This window comes from Ostrinia nubilalis, chromosome 21, assembly GCF_963855985.1.
Source record: "Ostrinia nubilalis chromosome 21, ilOstNubi1.1, whole genome shotgun sequence".
Classification (NCBI taxonomy): Eukaryota; Metazoa; Arthropoda; class Insecta; order Lepidoptera; family Crambidae; genus Ostrinia; species Ostrinia nubilalis.
Genome location: NC_087108.1, coordinates 1,948,748 through 1,975,611, shown reverse-complemented (window position 1 = coordinate 1,975,611; position 26,864 = coordinate 1,948,748). Strand labels below are relative to the sequence as shown.

Here is a 26,864-nt window from a genome sequence, read left to right as displayed (position 1 = left end):
AATAATAAGATTATCTATCTATCTATTAGATGACCTTGAATAACTGACGACGCCGACACGTGATTTTATAGGACTTTTGAATCAACATTTAGAACGCGAAAATTTTCATACGAAAATTCAGTTCATTATCTCAAATTTTGAGGTTGACCTCTTTTCAATGCTTATTTGACTGGACTATAGGAGATAACTCAAAACAATATTATTATTGTTATTTTTCCCTTGTTATCGCGATAGGGTCAAGTCGCCTGTTCGCGTCCACCGCTCTAAATGAGTTAAAACGATGAATTATTCTTTAAAAACACTGGGAATTAAATACTCACAAACTTACTACTAACAAACTTGAAAGCCTTCTATGAATACATGGATTACAGGTTAAGTATTTGTTGTTTTTTTTTGTATTATTTTTATTTTCCATTATGGAGTGTTACAATCAAGTGCCAATTCTGAGAAATGACCATTCCGAGAAATTGGCGCATTGCATTGGTATTGGGAATGTTTTTTTGGGACTTTTGTTAGTCACAACAACACAATAACCTCTTGAGTGTCGGATACTTCCAAAAGGTGATCAGTTCTACCGATCTCACTTCCATTGGGCAAAACTTTGCTGCATTCGCCTCAAACTGAAGTTCTGATTACTCCAAGTTTGAGCATAACTCGTGTGTTAGACGTGGGCTGGTATTTAATGTTTTGCGATGAGTGAGGAAGATGGTGGAACTATAGTAGAACTCGGAAACCTTCATTAAGGCGGCGATCATAAATTTTCCACCGTCACATTCAATAGTGGAACCTGACTAACTCTTTATTGCATTATTAATATTATCATAATCACTGTACAGAAAATACTACGCAAGTTGTCTTTCTTTTATATACCTACGTACTTATTTTACCCAAGAAATAATACCTACTTATGTAAGTTTAAATTTAAATGCAAAATGTTGCATCAATGAATATTATAATACACTGCGCAGTGTGCAAGATACACAAACTCGTTTTTATTATTAATATCCAATCCATGTTAGGAATCGTTGCATTTACTGCCCCCTCAAAGCCCCACACAATTTCCATGTAGGGCTGCCATTAGATCAGTGTTTTGGTCCTTTGCCGGCCGGACTGAGTTCAGTTTTTAGTAATCACACAACCCTACAGAAAAAAAGTATCGTTTGTAAATAATTTTACTGTAATTCTGATTTATTTTGAAGCCTTTCCAAATTTTAAGGTGGCAACCCTAATTCCATCGCATCTATCACACTGAACGTACCTTTTTAGGGTTCCGTACCTCATAAGGAAAAAACGGAACCCTTATAGGATCACTTTGTTGTCCGTCCGTCCGTCTGTCAAGACCCTTTATCTCAAGAACGCGTGAACGTATCAAGCTGAAATTCACATGAAATACTCAGGTCTATTGTCCCTTTAAGCTGTGAAAATATCAAACTTCTAAGCCAAGCCAATCAAAAGATACAGCCGATTATGTCGATATTTTCAACAAATTTTCGACACTCGCAAAGGAATCAAAACCTACAGGATACTTCCCGTAAACTCAGAATCTTGAAATTTGGCATAAAGCATTGTCATATAATGCAAATATAGGAAAAATTGCGAAAATTACATTTTTTTAGTTATATAATATAATAAAAATATTTTAATAAAATGAAACTTACTACCTTATTTCTCACGAACGAATAAAGGTATCAAATTGAAATTTATACCAAATACCTAGATCTATTGTCCCTTTAAGAAGTAAAAAAATCAAACTTCTAAGTTAACGCGATCAAAAGATACAGCAGTTTATACCGACACCTTAGACGAATTTCCGTCACACGCTAGGGAATCAAAACCTACAAGGTACTTCCTGTGAACTCAGAATCTTGAAATTCGGCACGAAGCAACGTTATATAGTACAGATAAAGGAAAAATTGCGAAAATGTTAAATTTGAAGTTATATAAAATTTAAAATATTATTTTTGCTTACATGACATAAAATATTTTTTTAATAATTATAAACTTACTACCTACCCTTTTTCACATGAACGCGTAGAGATATTAAAGTTGAAATTCATATCAAACACTTCTTAAATCTAATTGCCTCTAAACTGTGAGAAATTCTAAATCAACGCAAAAATTCAAAACGCTGAGGTAGGTACCTACCTATAATGCAAATATAGGAAAAATAAATAAATAAAGAATAATCATACCGCATATTTTGAAATTCGCCACTACTCGCAACGGAATCAAGTAAGTAATTTGATTTAATACGTCATAAATTGTAAACCGCTACGTTTGTACGGCGGAACCCTCGGTGTGCGAGCCCGACTCGCACTTGTTTATCAACCACTTCATAATAACCGAACGCATTAAAAAACGTAATACGCACGAGGAAATTAATCATAACAAGCCATCAGGCCAAATGACTTAATTATATTTAAATATTCATTTACATTGATAATTGCAGAGGGCAGCACTGTATCACGAGCAACCAGCATTACAAATGAGCGGGAAAATAATTACGATATTATAGCTAAAAGCAATTCATTCGTGAAATTCCATTGAAGTTCGTTTTAACTCGTGTTCTCGTATCTTTTGTTTTTGATGCTCGTGGACTGTTCATTACTAAAACCTACCCAAATAATAAACGACTAGATGACAGACAAGCTAATTAGGAAATGAACCTAGAAAAAAATCGTTATCTAACAAAATATTACCTGATGATGTCACCAAAATAGAAATAACGGTAAATTAGATAAAAATGCATTAAAATCAAAGAACATCCGCCCGTAAAGTGGCTGGACTTAATATAGAAAGTGTTATAAAAAGCAGGTTAGCCAAAGATAATCAAGGCTCGCTGTCAGTCTCGTTGCCGTGGAAACTTCAACTTATTTTTGCCTATACGAGCGAAACGTGAACTGCCAAGATCATCTAATATCCGAATGAAATCATAACAATCAATAAAAGAGACATTGACGGGCGCGCGTTGTAGCGCGACGTTGCCAAACCGCGCGCCGCAGCAGCTGAGGTGCGGGGTCGTTGCGGGGCCGCGGCGGCGACGCTGCGTCATTCCGCGTCGCTCGCCCGACCGCTGCAGATGTCGGACGTTTTACAAAAATGACTGAACGATTCGACGTCGAAATGTTTATCAGTGAAGTGAAGAAGTATCCAGAAATATGGGACCTAAATTGTGAAGACTATAGGTTAAAGAAGCGGAAGGATCGCGCGTGGGCCGAGGTGGCCAGGGTTTTTATAGCCGACTTCGATGATATGACTGCGACCGAGAAGAATGAAATTTGTGAGTATTTCACGGTGAAACATAAAACTAAGCATTCAAGTGATTTTGCGGTTCATCCTAAATCGAGAATTTAAGTTTATAGGGACGAAGTAATTCGATAAATCTTTGTCCAATTCTCCTCAGAGTTTAGTGAAACTAAATGTTGGTGATAATAATACTAGTGAACAGCAGAGTTGAATCGAAACACATCTATTAGGCACACATACAGTTAATTTCCAAGAAAAGAAACATACCTACATCGAATTTCAATGAAAGTATTCCAAAGTAAAAATTTATTTTCCTCTTCTAGAAGTGATTTTATAAATCGGTTAGTATGTCATATGAAAATATTTAGATACATCGATAGGACAATCAACTACTTTCGCTATCAATAATGTAATGAATTTCAATGTTGCAAATTCATTTGATGTAGGTAGTTGCGAACCGTTGCCGGTAAAGAAAATTATTTTATTCCTGTTATGTCTGCTAAGAAAGTCAAATAGAATCATAATAAAAAATTCTTTCCAGACAGAAGTCTTTACGGAAAATGGCGTAACCTCCGAGACTCCTTCGTGAGGCATTTGCGGAAAGATGGAGATAGTAAAAATAGCTACGTGTACGCAAACAACCTGGCATTCCTCAATGACCTATACAAGCCTGGCAGCACTCAATCCGACGAGGAACTCATGAACTGCCCAGAGGACCAGAAACCCAAGCGGAAAAAGATTAAGTACAACAAATTCGAAGATATCTGGAATCGCGACGAGATATCCCCCGTAGAAGACACGAAAATAAAAGGCAAAGACATTGAATTCATAGACACATTCCCGACTGCGAACTGCAGTACCTCATTCCAAATGGAAGATGAAGACAGATCATTCTTTGATTCCCTATTACCAGCTGTAAGAGAACTGACTATAGACCAAAAGCTAGAATTCCGAAGTGAAGTGATTAGTGCATTAAAAAATATTAGGTCAACCAACAAATTCAAATTGGACCCAGGGACCGGTGACTTCAGTGAAACAATGTAGGTTAATTTTATTGTTGTTTTATGCTAATGTGATCAAGTAATAAATTTTCGTTTCATTAACAGTCTACTATAACTACACTTTAAGAGCTATTGTTGGTAATTAAATTGGCAAAGGTGATGTAGAAATTGTTAATTAGCCGCGTGTTTATAATTAAATGAAATATCAACTTCGTGCACGAAGTTACGTATGTTTTGATTAACTGTAAATTTAAATGAGCCTTTTAATTTTAATGACCGACTTCAATCTATAATGGCACGATATCATACGATGAATTTGTCGAACGTAGGTAGGTATGAATGATATCGTATTCTACGATTCGCACAAGTTCTCGAGTGGTCTGATACCAATGATATTAAAGAACTATAGATATGTTACGTTCATAGAAATTACGATTTTAATCCGTGCCGAGCTATTCCAAATTGCACACATTGACAAATGTAACTGATAAGTGAAACAAAAGATACGAAATAGCACGCAAATGAAAGAGATAGCTATAGTTTTAACGATTCTGCACTAACTAATCTATGTCCGCAGCGCACGTATCCTTATCGCTCTAACGTCAAAACAAGATCGCTTTCTCTTTCTTAACTTGAACATGGCGCATGGCGTCTTGATTGTTTGCATAAATAATTGAAAATATAAATACTAAATAATTTTGCATAATCACATGTGGTAAGAGATCCCTTGTATTTTGTTTACTTTAGAGTCATAATTGGTACACTTTCGAAACACACACGATGGCATTTTTTATTTATTTTGGTAAGAACACAGGAACTTACGGTGTGGTACACGCGATTGCGCACGACGCAGACCACACGAAGACTAAACACAAGACGTCCCAATTGGGACGTATTTGAGTATTCACAGCGCGAGCGCTTATAACATATCTGCTTTTGTTTTTATATAATATCATTGTCTGATACTGAAACTGCAACAAGTATGGCGATCTGGTTACGACTACCTAAATAATGCCGGCGAGCTGGCAACGGCGCGGGGAAAGTAGCAAGCGAAGCGGCAACGCGTGAACTGTGCGATCGATGGAGCGAGGGCGGCGGGGCGGGGTGACCCTTCCGTACAAACATATTTATACCTATCTACTTGATGTTGTACGAACACGTGTAGTTGACATATTGTATTGTATGCAAGCGACGAACAGGTTAGCAAGGTAGTAAAACCAGGCCTCCGTCACTCGCCTATGCCGGCCGAGATAATTACCTACAGCGCGCGACAACTTCAAGTTGCAAATCAGTCAGGACCGCCACGCGCCTGTGAGCACACGCGTATTTCTATACACGCTCGGTCGATCATCGTCACAATCAAGGTTTATTGTTCCAACAGCACTGTTATCCTTCTTTAATGTAAAATCGTAGTATTTAGGAATAATAATTAACTGTACTAATTTAAATAATTAAAAAAAACTACACTTTTTAAATAATTTTGAAATACTTATGACAAAAAACTGTAGCAAAAAAATTATTTTAGCTAATATAAACATAAACTTACTTCACCGTGTCTATTTTCCGACACTACACCTTTTAAAACTATTTGTCCAATTTCGAATTATTGCAACACTGAAGTTTATTAATAGGTACTTTAGAGATGGTACGATTATACAAACACCACTATATTAAAGATTACCAATCGTAAATACAATAAATGCTTCTTAAAATTAAGTTATTATTTATTTTACTTTGCTTATACAACCCTGACGCTTGAGCTGCGAGGTAGATCAATTCTGAACACAAAAAATTTGCGCTCTTGTGAGTGTAGTAGTAAGGTGCGATTTCGAATGCACCATGTGCGTTGGATATTTTGCATTATTATTATTACCGTTAAAATGTCGGCATCTGATCTTACACAAAGGAGTGCAATTTCTGTTGCTACTATTATATATTCTGTGGTAAAACGTCGATGGCGCGCGGTTGGAGTCAACGCCTTGGGGAATACAGTTTTTTGTATTTGTCAACGTATTAACGTCCCCCAGCAGGCCGGCTAAGTATAATTACAATTTAATTACACCGCCGTATGTAGCGTTTGTACAAGGTATGCAAGTGGCAACAACATTAACATCGACAAACGCGAGAATTTTATCGTCATAAAAACCCGATCGCAAAAACATCGTAAGTATGTGGAATAAAATGTCACAACAGAGCTATAAAAAAGACCTAAATTTGATCACCTTTACTTGGATTCACTATAAAAGAAAAATTTTATACATCAAAATCTTAAGAATTCATTAACATAAATTTAGATAGTAAATTCCGTAACTAATGTTTACTAGCCAATAAGCAATTCTAATTAAGAACATTAATAATACATTAAATATTTTAATTAAAGAAAGATCAAGGAATGTAGACGGTCAAAAACATAATTTAAAAGCACTATATTCAAGGACGAACAATACAAAATTACAGAAACCGAGAGCACTATTAAAATCCTTAAGAATTAACGAGTAGGGAAACTTAAGGCAACGCGAGTACGTGTGGTCAATAATGGTCATGTCATTCATATTTCCAGGCATTGATTTTGTTAGTTTATTTCGGGATGGCTATTTTTCACACATTTTAAAGTGTATTCTTTTGTCTGGACCCGAACAGGGTGGTGGACGCAAACAGACGACTTGACCCTAGTGACTTGTTTTGGCATGGATAAATAAATGGTTCTGGTGATCAGTAGGTAAACAAACAGTTAGTGTCAAACAAAATAAGTTTAAAATCTAACTTTTTACAAAACTAGCGTGTGCTTTAAAATTTATGACAATGTTCAGGTCACCGAGTAAAGCCCGTTAAACATTTTTATTATTCCAAAGATACACGAAATGTAGGTATGTACGTAACCTTTAGTTAAATTGAGTTTGTGTCTGAGTGTTCTTGTATTTACTACTATAGGTAATTAAAAACATACCTACATAAATAGCTAAAATGTATTCGAATAAATTATAATCGTTTATGACTCATTCATGATGATGACAGTATAATTTTATTTTTTTATTAAGTCCTGTTAACCCCTCGTGGTTAGCTAAATGCTTATTTATTTATTTATTTTATTTATTATTCATTATTGAGCAATTACATATTTGATCCAAATAGCGTCCTAAATGCTCTTTAGGTTTGTCTAGACACTATTGACTTAGTACGTACGAGTGGGTTCACCACTGCAGTAGGCCACCGGTATGCTAATATTATAAATGCGAAAGTTTGTATGGATGTCTGGATGTTTGTGCGTGAAAGAGTATTTCACGTAAAAACTACTGAATGGATTTTGATGAAACTTTACAGTATTATCCCAACTAATCCCAACTTAATAATATTATAAATGCGAAAGTAACTCTGTCTGTCTGTCTGTCTGTTACGCTTTCCCGCTTAAACCTCGCAACCGATTTTGATGAAATTTGGCATAGAGATAGTTTGAGTCCCGGGAAAGAACATAGGATAGTTTTTATCCCGGTTTTTGAAACAGGGACGCGCGCGATAAAGTTTTTCTGTGACAGACAAAATTCCACGCGGGCGATGCCGCGGGCGGAAAGCTAGTTGTATATAAGTATAACCTGGAATAACATATCTTAGATTATTATAAATAATTTATGACGATCTGTGACAAACTAAATTTAACGCGGGTGAAGCCGCGGGCAAAATCTAGTATTCAATAAAAGAAAATCTGAAAACACGATCGTTTTCTTCCTAGAACTCATTTCAGTACTGAAGTTTTTATTGATGCAGCTAAATAACAATATTATCGAGAGTTCTGGTGCAATAACTTATTTGTCCACAATCTTATCAGTTACTACGTGACTGCGCAATCGGAGCCGTGATTAAACCGAATGATTCAATATTTGTGTTTGCTTTCTGAAACTGCGTGTGTAGTTTAAAAATAGTCAATGAGAAATAGCCTACTTCCGCATTACAAGCGATAGAAAACATGGCTAATGATGAAAAATGCGGAAAAAAATACGAGTACCTGCACAAAAAAAAGGCCCATTTCGTTTTCGTGTATTTTGAGGAGTAATTTCGGTAAAACATTTTCAGTCGTTTCTTAAGTCGGGTAATTAATTGCTTTTTGATTGGCCTTTACAATTTATTGTTTTGTAAGCCCCAGGAGTACGTCTGCGAAATTAACAATTTGGGTGTGAACTTTGATGTAATAACTAGCTTTTGCTCGCGGCTTTGCTGTGTTCCATTCGGCCCTAAAATGATAAAGTAATCACGAAGTCCAGGAATTAATTTCTCTGTCATGTCAGTTAGATATCTATGCCAGTTCCAAACTTTACACCATTGGCATTAGGACAATACTGAATACGAATTTCGGGAGATGTCAGTCGAGGCAGAGTGCCAAAAAACAGCCGTTACTTCAGTTGGCAGCGTTGGCACCCTTAGCACTCTCGCCCCAATTGCTATTTCCTTACGTAAGCCAGATTCTCGATACAAGCTGGATATAAAGCTTTAGGGAACCTTGGGTGCCATAAAGGCTACAACTCTATCCCGCCATATGAAGTGGAAGGCGTTTCGAGCTCGCGATAAAATGTTTTCCAGACACGAGATGAAATAAAATTACGCTAACAACTTTGTTCAGTAAGTGTTTTTATCTTTATTTTTGCTTAAGTTCTTTATGTACACAGTAAATACGGTTTCATAAAATTCTGGATATATTTAGGAATCTTTTGTAAAAATCGGGTGACATCTGAAAGTACTTTTTTTTTATCCACAACGAGGAAGCTCTTGGCCTGTATCTCACCTGATGGTAAGTGACGATCAGGTTGAAGGTGGAAGCGAGCTTCACCCGGAATTCTCAATCACGGAGGAACTGGAGGAACTTATTGCTTTTTAGACGGCATGATCACCATTTACTAGTTTCTACATAATGTGCCTCTTTGCTCCAATGCAAACTCGGTCCGACTCAAATCCTGTGGCTTTAGCCGTACTGCCGTACATAGAAACTTAATCCGAAGGGAAATAAAATAAATTATATTTGCGGCTTGCGGAGTTGTAACGGTGGGAACGGGCATTGCTCAGGTGGAAGAAAAGTAGATTTACTGAGATTAACAGCGCTATAACTAAGAATTAAGAATTTAAGACCCTCTTCTGCAGCTTAGTTTCGTTATAGCACTATTTTTGCTTTATATATCAAGACAAATCACGCAGTTAGGTATTTAGTGGTCTTTTCAGAGAAAAAAGCTGGACGAAATGGATTCAAGCGATGTAAGCCAGATTTGTATTACTTAAGAATACTGGAAATCATAGGTATCCTAAAAACTAATGTACAATAAAGTTTTTTCCATTTACATTGCCAAAGCTGGCAAGGTCTTACACACTACCCAAAAAGTCAAAGCTTCTAAGGTTTAAGCCGACCAATGAAATCCTAACGACTGTGTCGAATGACAAAGCTACAGTAAATGGCTGCTAAAACCAAATGGGGCCTAATGTCACTGTCTCGAAGTCTCGAACAAAATCGGTTAATGCTGCCATTGCGTGCATGGACACCATCAATACAGACAACAGTTTTTTGGTGACAGTCAATGACTCAACTTCGAAATGGTACAAAAAATGGCCAAGGACGAAAGAAGACAACAATTTAACGAAATTATTCAGAATTTGTTAGTAAAAAGTTTTTAATCGTCAAAAAGCTCGATGATACTGAAACAGAATTTATACTATACTCTGAATTATCCAAAGATACTGAGGACACAATTAATTTTAACGACGCTCTCGTTAATACCCGTCCTAAGCTCGCGACGACATTGATCGATCAATTTTTGTATTCCTGGCTGGTTGGGTTTAAAGGATCTGCCAGTGATATTGCAGCACTGTAAGAACTACATAAGAATACCGTTCTTATAATACTGTAATAACTAATGAACGTCCTTAATGATTGCATAACTTTTTGAAGAACCAAAAAACTAATTTTGCAAAAATAACTGCCTGAATGAAAATTTTTTCATCCTCCTGTGAGTTTACGTTAGGTGTGCTCGCTAGCGACTGCGTAAAAAAATGACATTAATTGTATGACATATTGTGCAGCGCCCCTAGTGGCTACTTTCAAGAAACAAAATCTTCATAGAGATTATTGACGTACTCGCTAGCGATCACACCTAACGTAAACTCATGGTAGGTACACTGATTCTGACAGCAAAGCCATCGCGTTGATTCTGCTAGGGTCACCATTCTTATGTTTTTGTCCGGACTTTCCCAAAGTTCTGGCGTTTGGTATGTTAATTGAAATATTTCCGTATTTTAAGATCACAAAATAACGGTTTTGTTATTTTCTTTTTAGGATATTATATTTCCAACTTTTTCTGTTATTTTATTTTAAATAAGTTGAAACTATCGAATTGCCTAATGGTCTAAAGTGGGAATAGAAACCAAACTTCTGATCTTACCAGCTGTTGTCAGGACTTGATACTGCTATAATAACCCCAATAGCGTTATGTTTCCTAGCTCTTTCCTTTTATGGCACCGGTACACTATGCATCTTGTAAACAAACTCATTTCAGTTAGTTTCACTGTGCGCCGATACTTCGGTGAGCGTGTTTGCACTTCTATTCGATGAATATCCCGCATAGTGTAACTGCGCCATGATATTACCAGCTTTTTGTCAGGAAAAAAGAAGTGTAACTGCGCCATGATATTTCCAGCTTTTTTTCAGGACTTGGTATAGCTATAAGCTAGATGGTAACCCCAATCGCGTAATCTTTCTGGCACTTCCCTTTTACGGCCACTCCTCGCTATTAAGGGCCCTTTGTTTTTCTCTGCCACTTGGCCGTTATCTGCGATAATATTACTTTTAGCATTATTGAGACCGTTCCATCCACCTTCTGGTTAGCGGTGGAAATTCTCTCGGGCTAAGTCAATATTGCTTCCTTATGGTGTTTTTAATATCGTGCGAATTTTATCAGGACGCGGGATTGCCCGCATGCGTGACACCCGCAAGTGTCCTTTTCATACAAGTATTTATTGTCCCGCTGCATTTTCCGACGGTGGACCGACGACCTCACAAAGGTAGCACGCTGGATGCAGGCCGTTATTTTGGAAACCATTAGGGGCAGTGGCGTAACTATACCATCCAAGGCCCTGTGTATGGGACCCTATCTAGGTTTATTTTTCAAGGGGCTTAGGGTTTTGGGCCGGGGTCCCCTCGGGCTGGGCCCGTGGCATTTTGCCAGCCCTGCCACCGTATAGTTACGCCACTGATTGGGGGAGGCCTATGTTCAGCAGTGGACGTCCTATGGCTGAAATGATGATGATGATAGTGCGTATTCCATGCATTACAATAAATACTAAAAGGTGTCACGCATGTTAATATCATGCCGGATTTCGTCACGGACGCGGGATATTTATTGTCCCGCGTGCGTATTCCGACGGTCACATAGCACGCTGCACTGGATACAGGCCGCTACTATTAAATTCAACCGGCCATTTTGGAAATCCTTGGGGGAGGCCTATGTTCAGCAGTGGACGTCCTATGGCTGAAATGATGATGATGATGATGTGCGTATTCCACGCATTACAATAAATACTTGTATGAAAAGGTATCACGCATGCGGGACAATCCCGCGTCCGTGATGAAATCCACACGATATAAAACACCCTAATGTTTTCCTGTTGACGAGTCTATTTTTGCTTGATGATGTGTTTGTGTTTGTTGCTACGCTATCACGAATTCTTGGTAGGTAATTCATACCCATACATTAATCAATACCAAAGTATAATAGGTATTAGGTATCCGCTATGATCGAGGTAAATCCCTACTTCCCTACTAATATTAATAAATGTCTATATCTGTCTGTTACGCTTTTATGCCTAAACCACTAAACTGATTTTGAAGAAATTTGGTATAAAGATAGTTTAGAGTCCTGAAAGGATAAGGGTAGATTTTACGGCGGTTTTTGAAACAGGAAAGTGCGTGATAAAAAAAATCTGTGAGACTAAATTTCACCCGGGCAAAGTCGGGGCAAAAGCTAGTGGAGTGGATTCTATAATGATTTTGCAATTCTACACTTTATGAAAAATGGGGAGCATTTCTGTCCAACTACTACGAGTATAATTATCATCCTCCTATTCCTATGATGTACATGGTGGATTTTACAAAACACAAAATGTAACTTGATGTGAAGTATATGGAAAAAATTGTTAAAGTAGGTTTGGTACGAGAAATCAAAGAGGAAAAATATTTTTTTCTCAACATGTGAAGAAAGGAAGTAAAAACCGAGTTACGCAATCCCATTGATCTTTCAGCTGTTCAGGGAATTCTGAATAATGAAATTCAGAGCACGCTTTTTTATTTGCGGGTATGTCTGGAATCTAGATTTCCAAAGAAACCTACTGCCATTGAAATACGAATTTACTTACTAACCTTATTTTGTAAGAATTCAGTTCTTGAAGCAATAGTAGGGGATATTTTGTGATCAAACTAAATGCTCATAATTATTACATTATTAAAAAAAATAAAACCGACTCCAAAAAACCTACACTAAAACGTAGAAAAATAATTACTAATTACCTACTTATTTATTAGGACGAATTATTAATATTTATGTAGGTATACCATGATTGATACTTCTGGAGTCGGTGCCAAGATTATGAAACATGTAAAGTTTGCCTGCACCGACTCCAAAAGTATCAATCATGGTATACCTACATAAATATTAATAATTCGTCCTAATAAATAAGTAGGTAATTAGTAATTATTTTTCTACGTTTTAGTGTAGGTTTTTTGGAGTCGGTTTTATTTTTTTTAATATTTGGATGATGGGCACTTTTCTATGGAATCTGGGCGTAAAACCAACAGAAATGTAACTACTATTATTTGTTAGGACTTAGTATCAGAAATATATTTTCATATAAATAACTACCAAAAACTCCCGGGTTTGCTTGGAAATTGACATAATGTATAATAGTCATAGGTGTTTTATTGCGCAAACAAAAAATATAATCAATTAATATACCTACATTGATACATTAAGTTATTTATCAATTACTAGCTGACCCGGCGAACTTCGTACCGCCTTAGCGTAGAGATTTTCTTTATATTTTTTTCCGTAAAAACCTTGTACAGAGTATTAGAAAACTACAAAAAAAAAATCAGCCAAATCGGTCAAGCCGTTTTCATGTTATGTCGTGACAACGGAAAACGGGTTTCATTTTTATATATATATGTTACGGCTAAAGATAGGTGTGAACATAAACTTAAGATTAGCCGGCTAAACTTAAGTTTATCTTCGACGAGGTGTTAATGTTAGTTTCTTCTATCTTTAGCCGGCTAAACTTAAGTGTAACCGCAGACCCCTGGCTAAAAATGTAGAAGGAAATGGAAAAGGAAACAATGTAATAATGTTTACTATTTTGACACGAAAACTTTATTAAGAAATAATCACTTTCATTACACATACTTTTATGTACCTATGTAGGTATTCAAAATTACAATTATTACAATAACAAAATATTAATTACTTAAAACAATATCTACCTAATCATTAAAATAAAATAATAAGGAACCATTTGGTCATTACAGAATCTTCTGTAGGTATTTAAAATTACAAAATAAAACTGCGCGCGCGTTGTCTCCCCACCGCCCCCTCAAGCCCTCCGCCGGCCTGGCGCGCCCATCGAATACATTTTTAGCCGTTTCGTTTTGGCTAATGTGCACATTAGCCGGCTAAAGATGGAATATCACGACGCAAACTAACATGTTATCGAACTTTAGCTGCTTCTCGAAGACAAACTTAAGTTTAGCCGGCTAATCTTAAGTTTATGTTCACAACTATCTTTAGCCGTAACATATAGATTATGTCCAACAGTTATGGAGTGGGGCCAACAAATTGTATAAAATAAGTCCATGTTCTACATTACGTGCGTAGGACCACACTTACTCCTAGGCACCATTTAGAGAAATGAAATGAACACAGTATTGTTTCAATGGGATTTCTACCAGTTAAGCTTTAGTGTTGTCGCATAATCGATCACGGATCGATTATTAATCGATATTGCCAAATAACGATTTATCGATTAACAATTAGATTAATCGATTTTATTGATTACCATCATTTGATTATTAATTCAATTCCTTATTTTCAGCAATTAAATCGATAATTTCAATCGAATAATCGATTATGATTTATTCGGTATACATACTTACTAAATCGATAGAATCGATAGTAAGATATGATACAATACTCTCAATATGATCGATAAAAGCAATCTAATTGACATAATACTATTTTTATTACCCTAATGTGATGTGAAATACTATGGAAACTTTGCATATTCAACGACCTCTATCTCCGTATCCCCGCGTATTTCAGGATTGTTGTCATACTATGAAATGAAGTACTAGTATTAAGCTTTAATTTAGTATACTTTTTGTTTCTGTTGGTTTAACGCCCAATTTGCCCATCATCCTTTTACTTATTTCTTGCTTTTTAGTTAACTAATTATTACCTTGATGTTACCACTGAAGGTAGGCAGTACATTGAGACCAAAAAAAATTGGTTCATAATCGGCGGAGATATTGCGTATAAAAAAGTTCATCCCCAATTTTCCACCCTTGGGGGTGAAATATTTTCTTCAAATTCGCATGAAACCACCCTTTTTGATAATACCTATTCAACAAAAAAATAATCGTTCAAATTGGTTTATAATCGGCGGAGATATTGCGTATAAAAAAGTTCATCCCCAATTTTCCACCCTTGGGGGTTGTTTTTTTTATTATTAAATTTAAATGGGACCACCCTTGAGGTATTACCTATACGCCGAAAAAAGATTTGTTCAAATCGGTTCATAATTGGCGGAGTTATCGCGTAACAAACATAGAAAAAAAAAAAAAAAAAAAAAAAAAAAAAAAAAAAAAAAAAAAAACATACGGGTCGAATTGAGAACCTCCTCCTTTTTTGAAGTCGGTTGAAAATTGTGTTAACTTTGACAAACAACCTTTAGCGATGGTAAACAATTGCTTTCGTCCACGCACAAGACAAGAAAACAAATACAACTGTGCAATTATTGTCTCAAGCTTAAGTTTTCAATAACACGTAAAATAAATAAGTGACGATTAAAATTTATAAATAATGGCAGATGATTTTCACGAAAACAAACCAAAAAGTAACCACCAGCACTAATCATCATCATGATCGTCGTCGGGTCATTTAATCTCTGCAGGAGCAAGACCCTCTCTGATGAGGATTTGGTCAATAACATCACTACATTCACTACTATCAAATTAATCTTGAGTTATTCGCCATCTCGCACGAAAAAATCTCAAAAACACGATCGTCAAGACTTGGTCTTGGTACCAAAAAAATTTACCTAATGTAATATTTTTGTCCTCAACTCGCACGCCTGTTTAACGCAGTCGGGTAAAACAAACGATAAAATTATTAGGTAAAATCGAATGGTGCCAAGTAGCACAACAATCATGCGAGTTTTTTTCGTGCAAAATGACGAATAACTAATGAATCGGTATCAACATCAACAAATCATCCGCCCACACGTGTTGTCTATGTCTAGTCTCTGAGACTCTGACTCTGATTCTCTGGTCAGCTACTTTCTCCACATCGGGGTCACGATTCCAATCTGTTAATTAATACTAAGCATTAAGAGTAAGAACAACAACGTCTGATTGCGCCGACGTCGGCTGTCGGTCGTCCATCTTGCCTGATTGATGGGTCTGATGACCAGCAAATGGGTGTTCCAAGCCTACGCGTTTATGTTGTTTTTAAAAGGCAAAATTAAAGTTTATTTTTACGAGTTAAAAATAGCCTCACGTAAAGGTCATTATTGCAAAATATACGCGTCGACTTGAGAACCTCCTCCGTTTTTAGTCGATTAAATATACTTTTCTTACATTCTATCACAATAATTCTACGTTGCTTTTAGCGCCTTTTTCCTGTAATGCGGATTTTGGGCCGCGTGCGGATCTTCTGCATGCGGGCTGCCCGCCGCATTTCATACATCGTCGCTGTCAGTTCCAAAGGATGTATGTTATACCAGTAACTGGTATTTTATTCATTTTTTAGTAACATGTTTTCCTATTACAGGGGCTCTAGAGAGTCAGCATGTTTTTGTTTAGACTTTAGACCTGTGATGCTCACAATTTCCATTGCTAATTACCAAACTTAATGATTCGTCCATCATGCTTATTGACTAGTCCGAATCCGAAACGCCTCTCATTGTATTCCGTAGACTTAGTATTGTCTATGTCTAGTATTCCGTAGACATTAGCATTGTCTATGTCTAGTCTATGCCCTACTTCATCAGTTAACAGTATCCGTGACCCGGTCGAAGTGCGTTGTTTGTTCGTTTTGTGTGCATTCTGCCTTCGTCTATTGAACTGGAAATCGGTATGTGAAGCGAAGCATTTGTTCGCTCAGCCATTGTATGGCTAAGGCTTATTGTCTGAGCAAAAACTGTTCTCGAGAAATACGTAAAACCTGTAGTCACACTTTGCAAGAGGTTGATTGGAAATTCCCTTTTCTTTTTCAATGTAAAAACATTTAAGAAAGTAGGTATAATGTAGATGACTAATTTTGATTAAAAAGTCTGAAAGCTTAGTTAAGAATTTAATTAGCTTTGTAGTGTCTACAAGATACATTTTGGAATGCGAAACCTTTTTATTAGTTAAGTCCGCTATAAAATTTTAACTGCATCAACATTATTCTGCAAAAAACCTCGTGTTCAGGCATACTTGAGATGTCAAGCTGATTAATGACAGCAACATAACAAAGAATGGAGGAAATGTACATCCTCCTCGCCGGCTGAGTTATTATAATTATCTCCGAAAAGTCCTTCAGAAAACAATAGTCTAAAAACACGCGGCCATTGCACGGGTGACGCAAGCAATGTGCTGCAACATAATAAATAATAATAGGCGCGCGGGGCGGCAACGTCGCGCCGCCCGGGACTAGGTGCGGAGCGGCAACCGCGCGCGGTCGATCGATGCCGCATTCGCTACTCTATCAATCTGAATTTAGTTTTTTCACGTTAAAAATCAATGTAGGCTACATATACCTACAAAAACACATAAATACATGCCGTCTAATCTTTACATAGATACATTTAGCAATAAATAACTTGTGCGACGTAGTTAGGTGTCATTTGCCTCGCAGTGCGGTGTAATTTTCGAAATTGGCAGTTGTCGGTTCTCCGTACAGCGCATAGGGTGAAGACGATAATTATTTTGACAGCAGCAAGCGTAATGCTTTATTGGATTTGTCATTCCACATCTAGTTAGTCGCGTTACAGAATAGATTAGTAAGACTCACCGAAGTATAAAAGACCTACCAACGTGGTATGAATGAAGAGTTGTTCCCTACATCTTGAAAATATAGAAAACTTATTGGTTGCAAGTCATACCAATATTCCTAGTTCCTCATAACTAACTGAGCACTGCACCCGCAGAATTTGTAGTTTAATTAATGTAAAAAGTTGTTATTATTATGGCGGTCAAGCCGAAGATCTGGGTTTGACTTGAAAGGCATTTTTTTGGAAATGGAATGTGTGGGAGTTTGTGTCCAGTCAAGTGACAGGCTCGCACGATATCAGCACTAAACTACTAGAAAAATGGAAGAGAGATTTATCGGACTGAAAATGTCTAATATCAAATTGGGTTCATCATCCCCTAACAATAGGGTACCTGCCTACATGCAGGGGTCCAGTCCAGTGCCTACACAACGGGCGTAAAACTACAAAAGGTCCTAAGTCCTCATCCCTCGCCCTCTCGTAGGGAGGACGGAGCGCTAAATAGACAGCCAAAAGTAGAAACATAACTCAGTAGGTACAGAAATGAATGGTGGGTGTGAACAAGAAATAAAAGTTATTTCGAAATTACAAAACGATTCCTACTAGGAAGTGGCGGAAAATAAAATACCGGGAATCGCAATTACCATAATACCATGGCATCCAACGCCCATTTCACCTTCCACGCTTACGAACGACCAGACGACCACCAAACTGACCAAACATCCAATTAACTATCGAATTTAAAAAGTGCCAAACCTGTTTCGCATTCTTTAATTGGCTGGTAACCGTTACAACCACACTGTATACCTACATACTGTATGTATAGACCTATTTACGCCAACTTATCCAATTCGCAATGCCAAACAAGTTTGAATTTGGAATATTTACTCTCGGAGCGCGGGGCGGCAACAGTGCCAACACTGCCACCGCTTCCCGCGCGCACGGAGCGGCAACGTCGCCCCATTTCGCGCTCGAACTTTGTGATCGGAGATCAGCTGGAGTGGGACGTGTTTATGCCGCATGTAGCGAGCTATGTCGGTTTATACAGAAATTGTTTTTCACTCACGCGAAACTTTTAGAGGTTTCATGAATGATTTTTAACTGCGTTCGATTTAATAAAACAGCAACCGAGTTAAAGGTCGACATAATTGGCGGATGTTTATCGTTGAATTACAAACAAAGATAATTTAATCTTTACCTTGGTGTTAAATGTGCACTGATTTGGTATGGTCCAAGGTTCAAACATGTTTCTTTAAAAAATATCGAAGCTGACGAATTATAATTCCACCTTTATTTCTCGTATAAAAATACCTAAATTAGATAACATTAAAACAAATGATAAAGGAATTATGATAGAACGTTAGATAGGTATGTTTTCTAGTTTGTTTTGGGTTTCGGCTAGTAACGAGGTGGTTGGCATATTTCTAGACAAATCAATACGTATTAGAGTCGGCGGCTTCGCCATAAATATCCGTGACCTGGCGAAGTGTCTAGATTGGGTTGTTATTCTAGCCTAGAATGAATTCGTCACTTATGCAAAATTTCGTAGGTTAAAATAATATTATATTTGTCGACTGTCATACATTTGAAATATCGACTACAAGAGCGTAATGACCGCGCCCTAAGTCGCCAACCAAATGCTAAAAATCTATGGGTGAAAGACAGGTGAATCAACATAAATTGGCAAAATATTCGGCAGTCTACTTTATCTACGTCTACTTACTTACAACGAAGCTACGTCTTTTGGTTAGTCTTAAAGATAGTAAATTGTGAATATCATCAATCAAATTAATACAAAAAGCCGATTCAAAATACTATAGCAGGTGATATAGAATCACATGTGCGTCTATCTGGTCAGTCAATCGCAAGTTTATTAAAGTCCATTATTATTACAAAACCAAGACAAACTTATTATGCTGAATGTTGAGATACTAAGCTGGGCGTGCCTGTAGTTTGTCCTTAGACGTCAGACAACATTCTAAGTTGGCTGAAAAGTTGTCCTCACAGAACCCGTGCTGAGAAACATATCTAAATAACCTGGTATAGTCAGTTCGTTACGTTCCCTTCAAAATAACAGAAATTTACTTCAACTGTCAGAGTTAGTTTGTTAGATCGAATTTTTAGAGTAAGTAAATTCTGTTGAAGTTTTACATAATTCCTGAGATGCTGAATCCTTTAAAAGATATTACATATTATGAAGAAATCACGAAAGATTACGAGGTCGGTTTAGTATAGCGTGATGTGATAACAACTGAATTTTCAAATTAATTACAGCTGAGCTGATTGCTAAGATAGTCTCGTATTACCTACAATAATAGCCGTTCGTGCCGCTCCACAGGTCTAGGAATCCAGCTATTTTCGAGTTGCAGCCTGACCTGGATAGTTAATGAAAAATCGATGGCCTTTCCGTTCGGACCGAAATGGAAATAAATTGTCTGCTTCATAGTGCAGCCATTTTATTTTTATTGGCGACGATTTCGCGAGCCTGATTGAGTCGTCCGGTGGCGCTGATTCGCGTTTATTTTTTTCTCTCGCCGGCCAGTACCCAGTAGCGTATGTATGTAGTGGTGTAAGTCGTATGTAATCAGTAGGCGACTATTCAGGGTCAAATTCAAAATGAATTCGTAGAATTCTGTAACAGGAAAGACCGGTCTTGTATCTGTTTAATTTTTGTCAGGTTCCGAGAAAATTTTGCAGTTTTTACACGTACTGTGTTATTTTCATCGTAGTCTGACACAATGTTACTCCAACACTATTAGTTAATACATGTTATCTGAACGAACAATGTCGAGTTATGCAGAAAGATTGCAAGTCATGTTTAGAAGATAAGATGGGCCAAAAAGGCCCACACAGTGCTTGGCACGAGGTCGCGGAAGGCGCCAAAAGCACTCTCCGGGCATGCCTTGGCAAAAAACACTAGAGTCACTAGACTACGGACAGCCAGTAGCAAATGTCATTTCAGACATTGACGTTAATTGGCACTTTGAATTTATTCATCCAACAGTTCATTTGCTTTTTGAGTGTGCCTCAACTGCAAGCAAACGGACACTTTTACGTGACCAATTTAACAAAAAATATGTTGTGGTATATAAATAGTATTACAAAAATAAAACACTTCAGACGAAGAGTAAATGCTATTGGAAATTTCAACGAGCATCGCTAGAGCGTTGAGAGATTCAATCAATAATCTATAGTTAATGATGAAATCGTTGGATAAACAGACGCCATGTCTATTTGCCGGCCGCGTGACAACAGCGAGCGCTACTCGCCAACCATTCATTACAGAGTGATTCAGTAATCAAACAATGCGTTATTAACCAAATTAAGTTTCACAATTCTTCGGGCTGATCGTGGTTCAACCAAGTGCGAGTCACGGCCACCGTGCATAGAAATCGCTCGTTGTGTAATAATAAACATTTCTGTTCGGTTTGTTCTGGTTTTCGCCGGTTGAAATTGTGGCGAGGTTTCTATGCTGGTGGCATAAATTGTCTGCACACTCAACGAGTAAGTACCTATATCGTTCCGTTGCGCAACTAGAAGCGTCGATTGAAATTTATCAATGAATTTCAAAAGTTTCGTATAACACTTTACTTCGAAGTTTATGGTTATTTTGAATTTTTAATACACGATAAATTGCTTTGCTGTAATTTTCTCTACTTCAACGTTTGCAGCAAAAATGGAATGGACTGGCAATTCGTACAATAGCCACTTACCTGCATAATTTATCACAATCTACTTTGACATCGGATGTTAAAATCGAGAAGTGGTTCGCAATACGGAGGTTAATTTAATATTGTGAGCGATAATATGGTAATTTCACGATTACTTCGACTACTTTAGTAATCACATAATAACTTAAAAACATGAATTCACGACTGAGAAATATTGTGGATTGTATCTGGAGCAGTTTTCAGCAAAAATAAAAATATATTCAAGGAACTCTGCATTATTCCTGACAACTAAATGTCTCTCTAACTTAAGGACTTTAGTATTAAAAGTCCCCTTATTTTGGGTTGTTTGATACGAAATATCTTGCGTTAATCAACCAAAGCAATAAAGAAAATCGTATTATTTGAATAAACTGTCATTTTCAAGTCACTTACTTAATAAAAAATAATGGCCCTCATTCGTTTGTAAGATCCTCATTCTCTTTATCGCCAATTCACGAGATATAGCATTTAATAACAGTTAAAATGAAAGTGCTTTAAGAATTTCTAGAATAAACAGAGTCCAGTTATCTACCTACAACCGTACAGGGGATATTGTTATGGTTAAACATACAATAAGGAAAAGCATTTGCATCAGCTAAATTACGCAGTGAGTTAGCTAGCTGTATAATTACTTCATTAACTCTAAACTTAGATATTGCTCTGACTTGAATGTAAATGGTAGATAACGATAATAAAAAAAATATTAAATAAAATCTTAAAATAGTAAAGAAGCAACGCAGTTTCCAGTAAAAAACCGATCCGTTCGACGAATGTGCAATTTAAAAGTTCGCACGATAGTCCCAGTTTTGCTAGATCCTAAATTACTGGATCCTCATGGCACTGCGAAACTGGATTGCCTGTCATGGGGGCGAGTTGGAAAGATTTTGATGGTCGTTACATCATCAAATACATACTATTAGAGGCCGGTAGATCTATTCTCATAAATAAAACACTGGATACTCATCTTTCACATTATATCACTTAGCACAAAAGCGCGCGGAGTCATCTTCTGACGTTTTATCCTAGTGTGACATTGACGTATTGTCAATGTCACTATAACAGCATCTCATTGGCCACATCGATACCGTTATATTAACGTTTTAGATTTTTCATAATTAACAATACTAATAAACATAATAAGTATAATACCAATTAATTACCATCAGGTGATCCGTCTGCTCGTTTGCCTCCTATCACATAAAAAAAAAAAATAATAATAATAATTTTGAGGTCAAACCATTATGATCGATCGATAGTATAGTATTAAATAAAATATAAATAATATATTTAAAAGTAACGTAAAAATAATGATACCAATCACGAACTCACGACGTGATCAATGAATTCTAAAAACTATGAAATTAATAATACTGTGCCAAAACTGGAACGAGATCCGCATGAAAATTACTCAGTTCCAAATCATGTGCAACAATTGATTTATCTGATAAAATGTGTTGGTAATAAATTACTTGTGTGCTTTGCATGCATTAATTTTAATTGGATCTATCTACCCGGATAAGTATTGGTTATTGTATAAAAGTAACTAATTTTAACGTTTTTTTGGAGATTGTTCATTATTGCATTATATTTTTATATTTACCTGTCTGCCTGCAAGCGCAAGTGAGTATATGGAATTATTTCGGATATATCGGACACTAATTGTGTCCGATATATCCGAAAAAAAAAAAGAAAAAAAAATGACTGGAACTAGTGAATGATTATCCAGATACGTGGTGTTTCCAGTAGTATTCTTCAGTAAGGCCTGATTTTTCAATCGTCAGATAGGTCTTTAACTGAAGAATAAACTTGTCATTTTGATATACATATTTTCCATACTGAAACTGTTAATGTGCCAAACTTATTCTTCAGTTAAAAGTTATCCGACGATTGAAAAATCAGCCCTAGCCCTTTCGGACCGCTCCAATACAATTGTGTGGGTTACAAAATCGAGATTATCTCATTAGTTTTACATCGTAAGTGGATGGGCTGAGTATCGTACGATTGTGCGGGATGTGTTCTTTCACCTCCCGTGCAAATTTTGTCCGAAGCGCAGTTGGTGAGCAGGTTACAACCTGTACAGTTCATGACTGATTGCGCTCCCCGACTTGGCGAAAGAAAGTACCTACTATGGTTTTATTTTGTAATTGTAGTAATATACAAGTTATTAATTAGACAAATAGATAAAAATAGCATCTTTTTGTGATAACAGTGACTACTTGTAAGCAAAGACTTTGGCGTAACGGCTTAACGAACTTTACTGACACAATTGTATCGACGTGGGCCCTACAATACCTTATGCGTATTTTAAGTTTCTCATAATTATTAATTTTCCATGATTTCCGCACCATGTTTCCGATTTTAAACGACGCTACTATCGCAGAGATGCTCAATGCATCTGGGGATGAGAGCGATGACAACGACAAAAGCTAGTTTCGGCTACTTCAGATGAACTACTCCTCTTCTTCTGATGAAGGCTCAGACATTCATGACGATACATACCTCTGAGTATGCAAGCGGCATAGCAGACGAAGCCCTTCAATCGTCAACATCTTCCAGGAGATGCTGTTCATGATCCAGGAGATATTAAAACTCCATAGGAATATATCGAGCGTATATTTACTGTTGAGCTCATGGAACAGATGGTTTTGCCGACAAATCAATATTAAATGGCAAATACTGGTATAAAATTGAAACCTCATTATTCCTTACGGGTTATAAATACGTTTTCCGGAATACATGCCATTGATAAAATTTCCAAAACCCTTACAATTTTGACCCTCAAAATTGTACGTGGGAAGTGAAGGGCCCAGTTTGATACAATTGTTGGTATATGAATTTTCCAAGATGGCGGCGGAAAATCTGGAAAATTATAGCAGATTCGTCATCTGCGGCCCCAAATTACCTAAAATTCATTTTCAAAATTACAAATTTCTTTCTAGTTTAAGCGCGGGTCCGAAAGGGCTAGATAAAAACATTCCGGAATGTTACTATGAATTTTTCCCCCAGACCATGCCCCAGGTCTATGTATAATATTTGCAGCGCGAATTCGCAAATGATGTGGTTTATTTTTAACCACAATAAAAAACAATCAATTTATTTTTTCTGGTGTCACCTGCACATTTTAATTTATTTTGTGAAAGCTTCATTGTCGAACGGAATGAAAACCGTTCACGATAGATTCTCAAACTTTATTCGTATTTTTTTCCTGAAAGTTGTTTTTAATCAACTTATTTTCTGTGACATAAATTGAGATGATAAAATACACAATGAGTACTCTTGAAGAATAGAATAGTGTATTTAAAGTAAGTATTTAAGAATATTTATTTATTACTACGGTATAATATTATTGTTCATTCACAATTCTTTCTCTTCATTTTTTAGTCTTCTGTCTGATATTTAAACTCGACTGTTTTTTGTTATTTTTCTTTGTCTTCACGCTGAAAACTTCAGACATCTCCGCAAATGCTCTTGAATTTGCGTTTGCCAACTGAAATACAACATTTTATTTTAATATTTTACTTTTGCATATCTAAGTTTTCAAGGCCTGTATTCTGATATCTCTCAAGTATCTTCGACATTCAAGAATAGATTCGAAGTTGTAATTCAAGAATCACAGACTTTGATCAATGGTTGAGTTTGAATCGAAATTTGAGCGTTATTTCAGAATACGGACTCTAGTATACAATAGGACTAGCTACGTTTTAAGTATGAAGTAAATTTTGACAGGAACACATATTTTGTGAAATATTTTGGCGCCAATAACACAAATAATCACGAACACGATATTTCAAACGTGGTAACGGCGTTAAAATATTTTCCACGCAAAATACAGCAACCTATCACAAATTCACAATACTGTCCTCCCTGTGCGTGACGTAAGTTATGGCCGCCCCCGTTCCGATGTAGGCTACATTTTATGGGGTTTTCCGAGGGTGAACCCGTTACGAATATTCGCAGTTTCGTTAAACAATTTCGAATATCCGAATGTTCTAGTTAGTTGGTGAATGGTGATAATTTAACGTAATTTTAGTGTATTTTTTGGTCCAGTGCCGTTGCACATTAACTTTTGCTGTTTTTTTTATCGATTCGATCGATGGTCATCACTAGATTGCCATTGACAGGCTGTCATGTTGATCGACAAGAAATGTCATAGCTTCTCAAAGTGTTTGATGCTTTTCCCCACTATGCTTTTCTTCAGAGGAAACAGATCATAAAAAAACCTACCTACTATCTACCTATTAAGTGAACCGAGAGGGTAATTTTTATAAATATTCCTAGATTACGAAAAACTGACTGATAGGTGTCTAACTCCTAACCTTCCTATGTACTCCTAAACTTCGTCTAAGTCAGATATCGTCTCCGTAAGTGAAATGTGACCATTTGGGGAGATAGGAAACTACTAGATCAATAGGATATAGGAAATATGTCCTAACGAGTAACGGTGTGACTTGAGTTTCTTTTCTCAAAGATTGCAGTTTGACAAGTGATGACAGTTTAACTTTCCCCGGGACAAACTTGACCTTCACTGGTTGGTTTTTTATTGGCGGTCAAGCTGTAGATCCTGGCTACACAGGAGTTGCAGCGGTGGGAACGAGAGGGTAGTGTTCACGCGCACCGTTAGCGGAGAACAGTGGAGGTATTACTCCCCTGAAGCCAGTTGTCGCTTGCTCCAACAGAGCGAGCCACAGTCTGTGACGGAGCCGCGAAAGAATGTCTAGGCCGACTAGCTCGGACAATAACTCGCAGTTCCGTCCGCTCCAAAGACTTTGGGAGGACACCTTCAGGTTTTAGTGAGTAGGCCCTGCCCATCTGGCAGGGAGAGCCTCACATAACCAATTGGTTCCCCCGGGCCAGTGGGTATGCAATTTCATGCATTTCCTGACTAAAAAAAAAGGGGATTCGAGAGGTGGCTTAGATGAAAGTACAGTTCACAAAATACAAACCTGTGCATCGGCTGTGTCCGTTGTGAGTACTGCGCCATGTCTGGCTTAGCGCCGGTGGCATGGCTAGGCGCGGCGCATGCCGTCGCCCGCGCCGTTAGCTGCGAGCCATCGGCGCGCGCGCACCCTCACACACACACCACACTGCACTCGGTTGCGCTGCACCGTCAACCTGTGGACAAAGTGACAAGTTAGATACATTTTTCAGGTTAGTCTTTTATTTTATTTTAATTCAATGAACGGGACTATTTTAGTAGTTTTTTGCAACACAAATTGCAAAAAGAAAAAAAATATGCTGAAACACGTCAAAAAATAAAAAATAAAAGAAACACAGACAACAGCACATCAATAAACTCTGTGGAATGTAGTTGTAATATGGCTTATGCGCAAATTTTATAAAAAAAAATGAAAAAAAAAAAACTTAGGATGCAAAATATGCTCAAACTTCTGTGCATTTGACGCCCCAGTAAGATAAGACGCCCTAAATAAGTATGCGGCTAACTCCAAAAACCACCGACCAAAATGATCACGAAAATAATATAATTTCCTTGGATTGTTATATGAAGTGAAAAATCATACCGCATATTGTTATCATCTTTAACAGATTATTTGCAAGAGCAAGCAAGATAATCACGAGTTGCTCTAATATTCTAGAGGCCAAATAGAAGATTTGACACAAACCGCACCTCGACAAGACGGTT

At 37.0% G+C, this 26,864-nt stretch overlaps 2 protein-coding genes across 2 annotated transcripts in view; one reads left to right on the top strand and one right to left on the bottom strand.

The window, feature by feature from the left end:
* LOC135082068 (pickpocket protein 28-like) overlaps positions 1-26,302 on the bottom strand; it is a 48,509-nt gene extending 22,207 nt beyond the window's left edge. The window contains exon 1 of the mRNA XM_063976821.1: positions 26,167-26,302. Coding sequence (XP_063832891.1) covers positions 26,167-26,204 — 38 coding nt within the window. The 5' untranslated portion in view covers positions 26,205-26,302. The remainder of the gene's footprint in view (positions 1-26,166) is intronic.
* LOC135081956 (uncharacterized) lies at positions 3,028-4,351 on the top strand. Its single transcript, XM_063976706.1, has 2 exons — positions 3,028-3,280; positions 3,788-4,351. Exons 1-2 carry the CDS (start codon positions 3,100-3,102, stop codon positions 4,288-4,290), a joined length of 684 nt encoding a protein of 227 aa, XP_063832776.1. The 5' UTR covers positions 3,028-3,099; the 3' UTR covers positions 4,291-4,351.
* Positions 26,303-26,864: the final 562 nt, after the last annotated feature.